At 40.0% G+C, this 13,720-nt stretch overlaps 1 protein-coding gene across 1 annotated transcript in view; it reads right to left on the bottom strand.

The window, feature by feature from the left end:
• The window catches only part of DYNC1H1 (dynein cytoplasmic 1 heavy chain 1), a 44,202-nt gene that overhangs the window by 11,904 nt on the left and 18,578 nt on the right, over positions 1 to 13,720 (bottom strand). The window contains exons 29-55 of the mRNA XM_035326950.1: positions 13,041 to 13,200; positions 12,502 to 12,745; positions 12,139 to 12,322; positions 11,388 to 11,600; positions 11,000 to 11,238; positions 10,720 to 10,876; positions 10,077 to 10,304; positions 9,610 to 9,840; positions 9,335 to 9,475; positions 8,825 to 9,058; positions 8,033 to 8,239; positions 7,808 to 7,929; positions 7,264 to 7,429; positions 6,901 to 7,064; positions 6,472 to 6,601; positions 5,620 to 5,753; positions 5,240 to 5,354; positions 4,957 to 5,118; positions 4,666 to 4,880; positions 4,361 to 4,565; positions 4,051 to 4,224; positions 3,834 to 3,953; positions 3,582 to 3,702; positions 2,743 to 2,938; positions 2,024 to 2,141; positions 860 to 1,075; positions 89 to 301 (exon numbers count right to left, since the gene is read on the bottom strand). Coding sequence (XP_035182841.1) covers positions 89 to 301; positions 860 to 1,075; positions 2,024 to 2,141; positions 2,743 to 2,938; positions 3,582 to 3,702; positions 3,834 to 3,953; positions 4,051 to 4,224; positions 4,361 to 4,565; positions 4,666 to 4,880; positions 4,957 to 5,118; positions 5,240 to 5,354; positions 5,620 to 5,753; positions 6,472 to 6,601; positions 6,901 to 7,064; positions 7,264 to 7,429; positions 7,808 to 7,929; positions 8,033 to 8,239; positions 8,825 to 9,058; positions 9,335 to 9,475; positions 9,610 to 9,840; positions 10,077 to 10,304; positions 10,720 to 10,876; positions 11,000 to 11,238; positions 11,388 to 11,600; positions 12,139 to 12,322; positions 12,502 to 12,745; positions 13,041 to 13,200 — 4,809 coding nt within the window. The remainder of the gene's footprint in view (positions 1 to 88; positions 302 to 859; positions 1,076 to 2,023; positions 2,142 to 2,742; positions 2,939 to 3,581; positions 3,703 to 3,833; positions 3,954 to 4,050; positions 4,225 to 4,360; positions 4,566 to 4,665; positions 4,881 to 4,956; positions 5,119 to 5,239; positions 5,355 to 5,619; positions 5,754 to 6,471; positions 6,602 to 6,900; positions 7,065 to 7,263; positions 7,430 to 7,807; positions 7,930 to 8,032; positions 8,240 to 8,824; positions 9,059 to 9,334; positions 9,476 to 9,609; positions 9,841 to 10,076; positions 10,305 to 10,719; positions 10,877 to 10,999; positions 11,239 to 11,387; positions 11,601 to 12,138; positions 12,323 to 12,501; positions 12,746 to 13,040; positions 13,201 to 13,720) is intronic.

The raw sequence follows: 13,720 nt of genomic DNA, 5'->3' as shown, positions 1-13,720 counted from the left end.
GGTAATGTTGTATAATAATTATGTTTTAGGTTTTTCTTAGGTTATGTTGTATAAAAATCTGGTTATGTTGTTACAACACTATCTTTACCTGGATATTTGCTTGTTGCAAATGGTGAGACCATGTAGTGAACAAGTTCTGACGCATCTGCTGATCAAAGTAACCAGCATAGGCAATAAAAGCTCCTGAAAGCAAGCAGTCTCCCGCAATAGTGGACATCTGGTTCTTGAAAGTTTCACTTGTCTTCTCCCATCTTTCACGTTCAGCAGAAAGACTCTTCAGAAGAGCTGTACTACGGTTGACCTAGAAATAAGTGAAGCAGTCTCTTTAGATGATGTATTCTTATAGTATTAAACGTCTCCAGGGACACTACTTACACTGAATCAAAGTCCAATTTAAAATTAAAAACTTAGAATTAAATTAAATTCGTGCTTCTACACTCCAGTGTTAATTTACTGTGTTGGTATTCAGCTGTTATTTTGAAGAGTTTAAAAGGTTAAGTAGTGACATAGTAGTGACATGCTAGTGGATTAGACCAAATACATGAAGAAACTCTTCAAAAAAATAAAAGTCCTATTGCAATATTACACTACAACCATGACTATTTCCAAAGGCTTCCCATTTATTTTAAGCCTGATGTGAACTGTCTTAATTAACTGGCAACATGAGCTGACATTTCTAACTCTAGACAAGTTTCAATAGCTTAAGAAGCTCATGAGATCTAGGGATAAAAGAGATAGCTCAGAGGTACTGTAAAGAAGCAGCCCAGTTTGCTCATCAGAAGGAATTTTGAAGAATGGTTCAATTTCAAACTGTCAAAGGTGAAGGAATGGAAAATTGCTGTTATATAAAAGCTCTTACTTTTGCTTCTACAGCAGCCAAGTCTGCCTTAATAGCCTGAGCCTCTGAAATCAATACTGCGTATTCTTCTTTGTAACGCGCAATGCTGGCCTCGAGATCACGAATCATCTGCTCCACTTCATTTGCTTTCTGTTGGTTGTCTTTGGCATCATCCTCCAGCTTCTGCAGTTCATTGCGTAGAGGTTCTACTCTTTTCAGCATATCAGCGTAGTTAAGCTGCAAACAGTAAATAAGTCCTTTATACTTTCTGAACTGAAATGTGTTAACAAGAACCCCAGCACACAGGTATACACTAGCAATTCCATCTTTTCAAGCCTAAGTAACTGCGATCTGTAGAAGAATTAAGGGCTGGTTAACACAAACTAAGGACTGTCTATCAATTTCTAAGACTTCAGTTTAAACCAAGTCCCAGAACAAAAGCAATTTTGCAATTGCTCTGTAGACACACAGAAGGTTGAGACCACATTGGTAAGTGTGCGACACTGTTTTGCTGAAACACTTAAGTGGATGTTCATGCCAGTACTGAGGTCACCTGCCTCTCCTAGTATAGCCAAGCCACAGAACAAGATAGGAGCTATTGGCAAGACTGAAGCTAAACTGAATTTCTACACATCACTATCATTCATAGAAGCCACAGTTTTAGCAAACCAAGCATACTTCTGTGTTGATCAGCAGGTAAGTAAAACCACCCTTAGGTATCTCACCCTGGGTGCACCTTCCCCCAAAGCCTATTTCTTTTAGGAAACCATTCAAGTATTGAGAAGTCCGACCTTAACAGAGCTGCCTGTGAGCATACCCTACTGCAAAGCTAGATGGTGACAGCAGAAGCTTCACCAAGAGGACTGCAGTGCATTTCCCAGCATTTGTCATGCTGAAAACTCTAACTGTCCTGTACCATTACACTACAGAGAAAGATCACCTACTGTTTGCTGTAAATCAAAAGTTTCTTGACACAAAAAGTATACCACAACTGCCAATTAGTTATCTGGCACAGTACTACACAACCCAAAAGCATCCATATAAACCTTCTACCAATGTCTTTGAAGCAAAATAGCTTGCAAATTTTAGTTGAATAGAGGTAAATTCAGAGACTTTAGACCCTTGTCACATGCCTTCAGGCTCACTCTTCACCTTCCATTTGCTTTCCCACAGTACTGACTTTACCTGTGCAATTGCCCATTTCACCATAGGCCCACAGGCCAACGATGCTCTGTTTACAATTTCGTAGTTGTAACTTGGATTCGACAGGTAGTTTTTCTTCATCTTCTCCCGGATGGCATCACTGCAAGGGAAAAGTTTTTAGAGACAGCATGAGTCCACTGAATGTTGGCCCCCAGGTGTTCAGAATGTGGTTTACCTTTCACAATTGGCAACAACGTTTCCTAGCAGTTTTGCTGATGTTTTAATTAGTTCAAGACATTGTATCAGAAATTATAGCTTGTCAGTGGTATAAGGATATTTAGCATATTATAACTAGTTGATCACAAACTGCTTAACTGCTCACAGGATCACAGAATAATTTGGGGTTGGAAGGGAATTCAGGACATCTCTAGTCTGACCTCCTGCTCAGATGCTACAAAACCTAGGTCAGCCTGAACAACCTGTTCAGTTACTCCTGGAAGACTAGTTTCAGCTAATAACGTGGCTTTGGACAGCAGCATTCAGATTTGGAATTCTGCCTTCAAGTTATTCAACAGCACTTGTTCTGTCCCAGTGTGTACCTTTGCTGCTGTGGTCCGTTTCCTGTACCACCTACATTACACACAGGTGTACATCAGTCTTAAAAGAAGTCAAGTGCTACTAAAGCAATTAGACAAAGTCCAATTACAACCTTCCACGCCTTTGTCAACAGTTAATCCACATAATGCACATTTGCACTTTACCTGATTTCCTCAGCAGAGAAGTTAACAATGGTTGGAATGAAGTTCTCTCTCATGATGATGGACCGTATTTGTTTCCAGTCGGTTGTGCTTTCACCGAGCAGCAGGCAGATGGACTCCAGTGCCAGCTTCACTGCTGCAGGTGGATTAGCCATAGAACGGACCTCTACCAGGTGCTGTTTCTTTATTGACTTCACAGCTAACCAATGCCAGAAAAGTGATGAAAGTTGATTGGGAGGGAAACAAAGAGTTAGTGAAATCTGTTCAAGTATCTTGGATTTATAAAAATGCTTCAAGCTTACGAAAGGAAGCTGAGTTTTTTTTACAGAAGTAGATAGCAATGGATCACACTGAAAACTACAGTATCACAATACAAACTTTTACAGAAGTTAACCTGCCAACTGGCCACGGGCAACTTATTTTCCTGCCTCATCTATTTAAAGCTTTATAATAATGTTTCTCCTACACAGTTTTACAAAGGGAGAGCTTGAGTGTAAACTGTCTTTGCCATAATAAGGCATCATCAGTCTTTCTGATTACAAGCTTTCATTATGAAATATAGACTGAATAACTCGATCTGGTCTGCCAGAAATGAAGCCACAAGTCATAATGAGTATCAAGTATCACGTCAGTACTACAAACAATAGAAAATCATCAATTATGTTGTGGTTTAACTGAAACCAGGACAGATTACTAGTAATTTCTCCAACACCGTTCAACTCCATGTTAACAGCCTACACTATTATTAGATGGGACCAACTCAGAGCACACCAAAACAGATTCCCATAGACTTCAGTTCTCGTTCCAGTCCCAAAGTGTGATCTTTTCATATGCTGACATACCATTCTGAGCTTCAATGACAGCAGGCTCCACCTTGTCAAGATCCTCTTTCACACTCATCTGCTTGTCTGCAATGACCTCCTGCTGCTTGTGCAGCTGTTCCTGAATCTCCTGACTCATGACCTAGGTAGAAGGTTCACAAAGAAAACACTGCTTTTTAGAAGTTAAACGTCCTCAACTGTTTGCTCTATAGGCTCTAATGTTTTAGAAACAATAATATTTACTGCTTACAGAGATTTAACAAAGATTTTTACCTTTTTCTTCTCAGCTTCCTGCTGATCTTTCACCATCTTTTTCAACTTGTCATTGGCTGCTGCATTCTTCACTTCCAGTTCCTGACTCTTTATTCTTAGGTCACGCCGCAATTCTTCCACCTAAGACAGATGGTAAGATTGGAAAATTCAGCCTAAGCATGGAGGTCTATTTAATCACCCCAAGCCTCATAAAAGGCAACGTTTTCAGGATACATACCTGGTCAACTGTTTCCTTGATTTTTCTAAGGCCAACATTCAAATGCATTTGCTGTTCCTCTAATTCACTTCGCTTCTCATTAAACAAGTTGGCATAATGGTTGATGAAATCTAAATAGTGGCGTGGTGTGATTGCCATGGTTCTGCCTCCTCGTTTTGCCAGACGAGCATTGGCCTTTAGGGAAGAAGTTGTTGATTATGCATTGGTTTTAAAGCTATTCAAATGTCAAAGACCATACTTTTTAGGGAACTGGTACATTATGCTGTGGCCTAGGTACCAGCACAAGCTCAGCAATGTTAAGCAAACATACCTGATGAAGTGTCTGATGAACAAACACACAGCTGTTAACAATAGCCTCCCTGTGCGATGGTGGTTGTGGTAGCTTATCATACACAACGGGCATGTAATCAGGCACGATATAATTTGGTTTCTCAAGATCCATTTTGCTTGTGAACTCTTTGCCAACTTGGTACAGTGCCTCAGTTGACCAGTCTCCAAACCAGTTCAAGACACACCTAAATAATATAAAAATAATATAAGAAGTATTTGTGAAGGTTTCCCAAAAATACTGTTTTAATTGTATTTATAACGTATGGTGGGTTATACAGCAATTACCTGTTGAAGAGCGCAGGGGAGGTAGCTGCCCTATCCTTCAAGCCCTCAGATGATGGATTCATAGTGAACACGACATGGAGATTGCGAATAACCTGGCTGGTGAACCATTTGTAGAGTTCTTCATGTGAATCTAACATTAGACCTTCTTTCTGTGCCCCTTCTTTACACTGAGTCATGAGGGTGGCATATTCATCTCCTTCAAACAGACCAGGAACCTAATTCAAAAGATAGTTTTGTAGTATCTTATCGTTGTAAAAAGGCACTTAAAGTAGTTACTTAAAATCTTCTTACCTCTCCATTGGCTAGGAGAGTGTTCATTCTCTCCAGGAATCCAGAATCCAATACATTCGACTCATCCATTATGAAAGCTATTTTTTCATTTTTACAGCCAGAACGTCTCAGTACTGTCCTTAGGTCTTCATCAAAATCTTCACCTGTGTATTTTCTGTGAACCTGAAAAGATTTAACATTTGTTATTAATGTTTTCTTTTAGTGGGATTTTTTTGGGGGGTAGATATTTAGGAAGCATGAGTTTTGACAGACAGTCTTTGTTGAGTAAAACTAGCATGCCAACCTTAATTTGGTAGACACTCAAACCGTTCATCCAGGCAACGAATCTTGAGAGGGTTGTTTTCCCTGCTCCACTGACTCCAATGAGCAACAAGTGGCCCTGTGGTTGACGGAAGATTCTGAAAAAGAACATACATGAGTACGTTTGGTCAAGTGTTATCAACTCACTGAAATTTTTCCCTGAGTACCTATACTTCAAGCTAGCACTACAACTGACAACACACATATCTCCAGCTAGGATCCTGCTCTCTGAAGGCTAGAAGTAGGTCACCTATGGAAAAGAATGGGATTAAGTTCCTTTCCTAGTCTCCACACAGGCTTCTCTGATTTAGACAAAGTCTCTAAATAAAAGGTACATGAACAGCAACCGAAGTCTCAACTTACCGGTCAATTCTTAACACATGATCCAAGACTTCATTGAACAGAACAAGCGGTACATCAAGCTCTTCTTCATAGAAGACTTTAAGCCTAGCTTTCACATAGTCTCTTAATTCTTCTTGATCCACTGGAATATAATCCTAGAAGAATCAGTCAATACCGTATGAACATTAAGATTAAGGATATTTTGCTTAGCAATCAATTGTTGACTAGATGAAAGCAGAAGTATGAGAGTATCTAATACAGCAATCCCCTAACAAAAGCTTAAAAATGCTGTACACATTTAACTTGCACAGGAGCATGTCCACAGCTTAGAGTGCCACAGATAGTGGCATGGGGTTGAAACGCTTCATCTGTAAGTTGAGCCTGAGCTGCCAGACACCCAAGAGACTGGGAAGTAGCAGGAAAGACTTCCTTCCCCTCACTCCCCCATTCAAACAGCCTTTCGCTGACCAACAGCAAATGCCTAAGAAGGTTAGCAGACTAGAAGGACCTTTCTACAGATTGCCCAGCTGTATCAATTCAGATTGTGAGAAACAGTCCACTATACCATTTACAGTATCAGAGTTGTTCGAAGGTCACACCTTATCCAAGAGATTCCATACACAGTAACTGCCAGCAACTTTCTGGAAGTGTTACCCTATTCTAGAGAAACATTATTCAAACTGCCTTTTGTTGTGGTAGATCTTACAACAGCATCCTTGCAATAACAGCTATTAACTTTGTAGTAATTTACTTCAGATATCCATAGTAGGAACTTCTCAGAGTTAATAAAATTACAGACATTGATTATCATGCCAGTATAGTCATAAAAGCTGCATCATCAATTGCTCCCAAACTATTCAGTTTTTTTATTACCTTTGACAGCCAGTTGCTGTATAAGATAGGTCTGCTCATAGCTTTTTCCTTGTCAATATTGGGGAAGTGTTTCAGAGCAACCATGTCAATGTTCTCATCAGTCCAGCGTCTCTCCTCATCTTCTACAAGTCTGGATAAAGAAAAACATCCATGACTACAAATACTCTAGTGGAAGGATACACTCCCCTCACGTGGCAGTGCTACTGACAAAGTATGCTTCTACTTCGGAGTTACTATTCACAAGAGCGTTAAGAAAAGTAGAGTGTTAAGTGAAGAAAAATAATCATATTTGTATTCCAGCTATATAACACAAAGTTTGGTCTGCAAATGAAAGCTGGAGGAGTGAGGGAAAATTCATTCTGTGCTTTTTTTTTTTGTGTCCTGTCCCCCGTGTTCTACCCCCAGAGCTCCCCACTTTACGTTTCTTACCTGTCCTGGAAGAGACGTAAAGCTTCATGGGCCCAAATCCTGATAAGGCCTTCAACTGGTAAGGTTTCTAGTGGTCTCAATGCTTCAAATATACCTCTCACCCATCGAGTCATTTCACGAGGTGAGTAGATATAGTGTGGCTGTGTGTCTTGAGTGAATCTCTCCTAAAAATGCGAATATATATTAGTTATATATAAAAATATATTAGTTACTTTGTCCCAGAATTCTGCCCTATTTTACAGGCCTTGAGTTGCCATATATTACTTTGCTAGCCTCATACATATGAAGGGCAAACAATACACCTTAAATGATTTGGCCAGAAGTAAGACTGATGAGAATTTGAGGTTGTATTCAACAAATTACCTGAGACATTGTGTAGAATTCTACCATAGCAGCAGTGAGAGGTTCTGCATATGTCCGAAGTGACGGGATCAGCCTTAGCATCGCACGATTGAATGTTCCGTATATCTGAGTGAGTGAAGCTGGTCCAGGATAGTCCACATAAACCACAGGAACATGTCGCAAAAATCTGAAAGATTAGCATAGTTGATAGTCCAGAAGGTCAAGTAACAGTCTATACTATTTTTTTTTTTTTTAATCAAAATCAAATCACAGTTTTATTACAAATTCTCAACATTAGCTCCAGTTTGTTAGTTGATCCTTAGCGCCTTGGACCAAAAAGCATTCTGACATACCCACTGCACGTTAGACAGGTTATTGAAGAAATACAACAAGGCCACTGACTGTCAGCCAGGATAAGAACTGACTAGTAGTTAGTTCAAAAGCACAGAACACAACTTGAGCACAACTGGTGTTAAGTAAGTGTTTAAGAATGGATTCCATAGTCAGTGCTTCAGTTTTGTCCTCCCTGTTCTGCAGCTACAAAGTTGTTTACTAGGTACATTACCTGTGTGACAGAGGTTTTCTTCCAGGATCAGTAGGTGGATTACATGCACCAACAAACTGAATTCTCTCCAATTTCACCCATGTTTGATCTGATGTACGATAGAATCCTCCATGCTCCACCATCTGAAAAAAACAAACAAACAAAAAAACACAACAAAATGAGTGTAACATTAAGTTTCTGTGAAGATAACTGTTATGATACAGTTAAGTACAAAAGAAAACCAACCTGTCTAATGAAGGATATGACTCTCTGCGTGCCATACTTATCCATGTCTGGCAAGTTGATTTCATCACAGAACAGCACCAGCCACTTTCCTAACTGCACAGGAGCCAGCACCACTCCATTAGGTGTGCGCCTGTACTCACAATAGTGATCAAAAGTTTTCAAGAGCAGTTCTGGTGTAGTAGCACTAGAAAAGTTGAGTCCAACCACCTTAAGAAGAGAATAGTGAAGAGAAAGTAAATAAGTTAAAATATATTAGAGTTTGGAATAGCTCAAGAGCCCTGGAAACAGGCATGCTACAGCTTAGCTTTCCACAGTGAAAGTCCATGTATCATCTACATCTCAGGTCACTGACTAGTACACTGTATGCTTCCCACAACAGGTTTTCCATTTACAATGCAGCAAAAACTCCTGCCCAACCTTGTACTTAGACCACAGCTTCTTGTAACTGTTATGCCACCTAAATACACTGAAGGACAAGAGAGATTCTTAAACATTACTACAGGTTTTAAAATACTAAATGGAGGAATGCTCCTCTATTATTGAAGCTGGATAGAAGGAAGTAGCTTTGGGGCTAGGGGTCCTGAGAAATACATTTAATGCTACTCAACATCATTCTTATTTTTTGCTGTATTTTCACATGACTGACTGAAGTGGAAGCACCACTGAATTCCTAGCAAATCACTTCAGTGCTGTATCAAGAATAACCTTGAATCTTCAAGATTAGTGACTTGTTACTACTCCTTAATTCACACACACATGTGCACATACAAATGCACACTCACACTCATTTACCTCCATATCAGGCAGGGCTCTGAGAGCACTGAAGAGCGTCATGGTCTTTCCAGAACCTGGCGGGCCACAGAGTACTAGAGGTTTGTGCTCTGCCAGCCAAGTATAGAGCAATGCTTCATGGCGAACTGTGTCTAGGGTTGGTACTACAACATCAGGAGCTGCAACTTTGTGTGTTTCAACTTCAATCTGAGGAACCTTGGTTTGCCATGGCACCCACTCACCCGTAATGGACACCTAAGAACACAAAAACATGATCAAAATTTAGAACAGGAATGCAGTTTAATCTATTTAATATACATATAGTTTTGTATAGTATTTATATATTATATATAAACTATTAAAAATCATAGAAAGTTAGTAGCATCAAATTTGATGTGATTGTTAGAACAGGCAGCTTGAAGCATTGCTCACTGACAAGCCAGAAACTATAAAACTTAAGTTTCGGCTCGAAATTTTAAAGCAGGCCTCAAAGACCACAAAGCAGCAATACTAGCTTAAGAAAGGTTTTACCTCATAGTCAATTATAGGTATGTTGGGTGCAGTTGGCAGCGGCACAGTGGTGATTCTCCTAATGTATTCTCCCAGCTCTGCTCTCATTTTCAGACGACTGTCTCCAGAGAGAGACCAGAGAATTGCATAGACCAGGTACCTCTGCAGGAAGCAAGAAAAGCAGCTATTGCTTGCTTGTACAGTAGTGGAACAAAACTTAATGACCTATAAATGAAATCTAGCTACTATTCTGACATATCAAATACAGGAATTACCCAGCAGCATGTTATATTTACCTGGATATAACGCTCTAGTTGATCTATCTGCATTGGGAAGTCTGGATGATTGGCATTGTACTGGGCTACGTTGCGGCAAGCTTGATGCAGCATTGAGAACAGAGAGCCAAGACAGCGCAGACGGGTGAGATCCATAATATGCTCCAACTTGAAAGCGTGTTCTAGTGCTTTAGTTACGAGGCCATTGGAGGTGAAATACGGCTGCATTATTGTTGCAGCATCTCTCTGGATCTGTTAGGGGGAGACAAACACTGCTTAATGCATTTGCTTCTCATTTGATTACCAGGCAGCAGGAAGTAATTTTGCTTAAGGTCTGAAATGCTTCTTATTTTAATGTTCTTAAAAAAAATAAATAAATCAGGATGTCAGCTTTTCTATGATTAAGCTGCTATAAGTTTGAAGTACACCATACTACTTGTGATACAAGTGTTCCAATACACTAGCCCAGAACGTAATCTAAGTTATACCTGCAGCATCGGGGATGCTGCTTCTTCTCCCTCATCTTCTTTGCCCTTTCGCCTTCGCTGAGCTTCCTCTTCACCTTCATCCAGAGGAATGCTTCTTAGTCTGGCCAGGAAATTATTGAATATCATGTCTGTACTGAGAACATCCTCACTGAACCAGACCATGCCACACCTTGATACAGTAGCCAAAGTTGCATATTTCAGATCCTGTACCTCAAACATGATACGCACCTAAAAAGCAGAAATTTATAACAGATTTTTAAGTAAAACAAACATACAAAAAACACCAAAAAGCAAACAAACACACACTAAAAAGCAAACCCACACCCAGATCTTTTAAAGTAAGTTAGCCTGTGTTTAGCTTCTGAAGAATCAAGAGCAGCACTGAACTATCTTAAACTAAGTTAATCACTATTGCCTGCTACCCTAGACTTTCATATAATGCATGATGTTTGTCTCACACGGTCAGAACAAGCAAAACATGAAATGTTTATTTCCACAGAAGTTCCTAACTCTAGTTAACCACTACCTGAAATCAGTATTACTCTGCTTGTGACAAGTGAGACGAATGGCACGAGTACAGATCAAGGTAAAAGCAACACGTTTATATGAAAGCAAGTAACCATCACATAAAAAGTAGCATTACGTTTGGTGGAAGGCTGAGACGTTCTCCATTTGGCAGAGTAAGCAGTTTGTTGTCGTCCAAAACAGAGTTCAAGTTCTCAACCCATTCGGGGTCTACATCACCATCAAAGATAATCCACTGACGTTTCTGTAATTCACCTCTCACATTGTCTATAATTCTGTAATTAAAGGAAATTGGTATTGCAGTTTTACAGGTTATAGATGACAAAGACCCAATAAAGCCAGAACATGCAAGGCACACATCTACTGTCCATTTTTCATTTGTGCTCTTGAAGACTCACTTTCTCAGGACATGCGTAAACAAGCCATCTGTCCATTCTCTGGTATTTGGATCCAAAGTACCATAGAGGTGATCTTTGCTGATTGCTTTTGGATCAATAATGTGAGCAACACCTTCCACACCTTCCAGCCGTTCAAGAGCTTTCAGCAGTACTCTCCAAGCCATGCTCTTTCCACTACCTGAGGGACCCACCATCATCAATCCATGATTTATCTGTGTAATCTGGTACAACTGAAGTACCTGCAACAGGAAAAATGATGTGAAGTCTCAACTTTGGTAGTCACTAAGTATTGCTCACTTAGAAATGAAGAATTTAATAATAAAAGAGAAGTTAAGTCTTACAAATACATTAATTTCAGTTCCATGACATCTCCAGTTTTACAGTTTACCTTCTCAACCCACATGCCACCAACTTCTTCTCCATCACCATAGGTGAGGTACATTTCCTGACACACTTTCTTAAGCTCCTCTCGCAAGGCTGTCATCTCCCCACGGTGATACTGTACTCCAGGAAATACATCAGAAAGGAGACTGAACAGCAATGGAATGTCTTCTGCAACCAGTTTTGGTACCATAGTTTCACATACACTTTGGATCAGGATCTGTAGAGAAAATCATGTTTTAGTTGAGACCTGGGCCAGGGAGCAGGGTTAGAACTAGATGATCTTTAAGGTCCCTTCCAACCCAAAACACTGTGTGACTTTTTTTTTTTTGTTGGGTGTGTTTGACAGGGAACACTTCACTGACAGACTGCCAAACCAGGATGGCCTTGGTAAAAACAACAGTTAATGGGCGGCTCAGCTTTGAAACTATGCAGTGAATTCCTACTGATTTTTAGTTTATACAACTGTAGGTGTTTAACCCTCAAAATGCTTTTGGAATTAACTTCAAAAGAACAGAGCAGCAATGAGTTATGAACACACCACCTAATAAGTCTTTTATTACTATTCATGGAATCCTACAATTCAACACTTATTTCACTTCTTAGTGCTTCTAAGCTATCTAATTATCACCTGCTGTAACTAACATTGCTTTGCTCGCATGGCCTAACACTAATTGCTGAACGCTGCATAGTGTTTACTCTGTTCAGTGTGCATTCTGTACTTTGTCACAGAAGATAAGAGTTCACACACTAATTACCTCTTGTTCTGGTAAATTCTCAGCAATTTCTCCCTCATCAACAACTTCACCACGCTCTTCTTTCTCACGCTTTATCTTCTGAATCCTCTCCCTCTTCACGTTACCTGCGCTGACCAGTACACTCTTCAGGGCTCTCAAGCCAAAATCATAATGACTCTGGGAGGACAGCTGTTCATCACAAAGCCTAAGAATCAAGAAAGAAAATTTGATTCTCAATCAAAACCAACACAGTAGTCAAGAAAATATATGCCGTTGCTTACTTGGAATAATCTTTGTAACTCACTGAGCACGTTGTACAATAAACATCACAGATTTGAACAATAAGCTCAACATTTACCATCTCAAAACAAACTTGTCACTTACTTGAAGAATGGTACTATCTTATTGGCAAGGACTTCAGCTGTACGGAAACCTTGGGAGTACAGCATAACCTGGGCAATCAGCTGACGGTCTGGTTTTGTCATTGCCAAACTGCGGAACAACTTCTTCAAATTGTCAGGCAGATTTGATCTGCCCGCATAGCCAGGATTCATGGTGATGAAGATAGCCATGTCAGGGCTCACTTTGACTTGTTTGTTCAGCAGCTCACAAGTAATTGGTGTTGCAGCTGAAAGGAGATGGTACATTTAGTTGCAAATGAGCTGGTGATCAGTCACCTTGAAGACAGAAGTCATACTTCAGGTATTCTAATTTAGTTTGCTGCAGTAATGGACAGCATGTCCTTTTGTACTTTAACTCAAATACTTGATTCCTACCAGCTGAAAGCTGCTTCAGGATTTTAATTTTTGATGGTAAGTGGTTTCATTCTTGGACTGCTAGGGAGAAATGTAACTGAGCAACTAAAGAGGGTGAAAGATGTTAAAGCTACATTACAATACTATGAGAAATAAATAGTAGCATACTCTTGTCATAGTTGGGGTTGGAATGCTCTCGCAAGGCTTCCTGGATGCACTGAACTTGCTGTGAAACAGCAGACAGCATGCGCTCCTCCAGTCGGTTGAACTCGTCAAAACAGCCCCATGCGCCCACTTGGCAGAGTCCCACAAAGATGCGTCCCATTGCCTGCACGTAGAGAGGAAAATTCACTGATGTTGCACAGTTATTCTTGCCAATCCATAGGCAAAAGGAACAGAGAAGAGTGCTTTATACAACGCACCCAAGGCAAGAAGGAGCTGTATTTGTACACAGGTCTGGCACAAGGTTCTGAAGGTCAGATATTTGCTGCTTTCTATTATTATGGTACTGCAGTGCAGTCACAAAACAGTGAAAGCCCACTGCACAATATTTTGCTTGTTGATAGTAATGCCAGGCGCAGCTCCAGTACTTTATCAGAAGGCAGATACTAGAACTACAAAACACTGCAGGTCTAAAAGCCACAGTAGTCCAGGATGGCCAATAATCAACCATTCACCATCTTTTTGAATACAAGAATCAGGGAATTGTTAAAAATAGACAAAAAGAAGTCGCTTCTTTGTAAAGTGCATAATAATACCGTGGAACTATTTGGTAGAGAATGCTATAGAAGCATGTGTGTACGTGGATTCAGTGGGAGAAATGAGTACCTGGAACATGAATAGAGAAT

The sequence above is a fragment of the Oxyura jamaicensis genome, chromosome 5 (genome assembly GCF_011077185.1).
Source record: "Oxyura jamaicensis isolate SHBP4307 breed ruddy duck chromosome 5, BPBGC_Ojam_1.0, whole genome shotgun sequence".
NCBI classification, from domain to species: Eukaryota; Metazoa; Chordata; class Aves; order Anseriformes; family Anatidae; genus Oxyura; species Oxyura jamaicensis.
The sequence above is the reverse complement of the archived record's forward strand: the minus strand, read 5'-3'. Positions and strand labels throughout refer to the sequence as shown.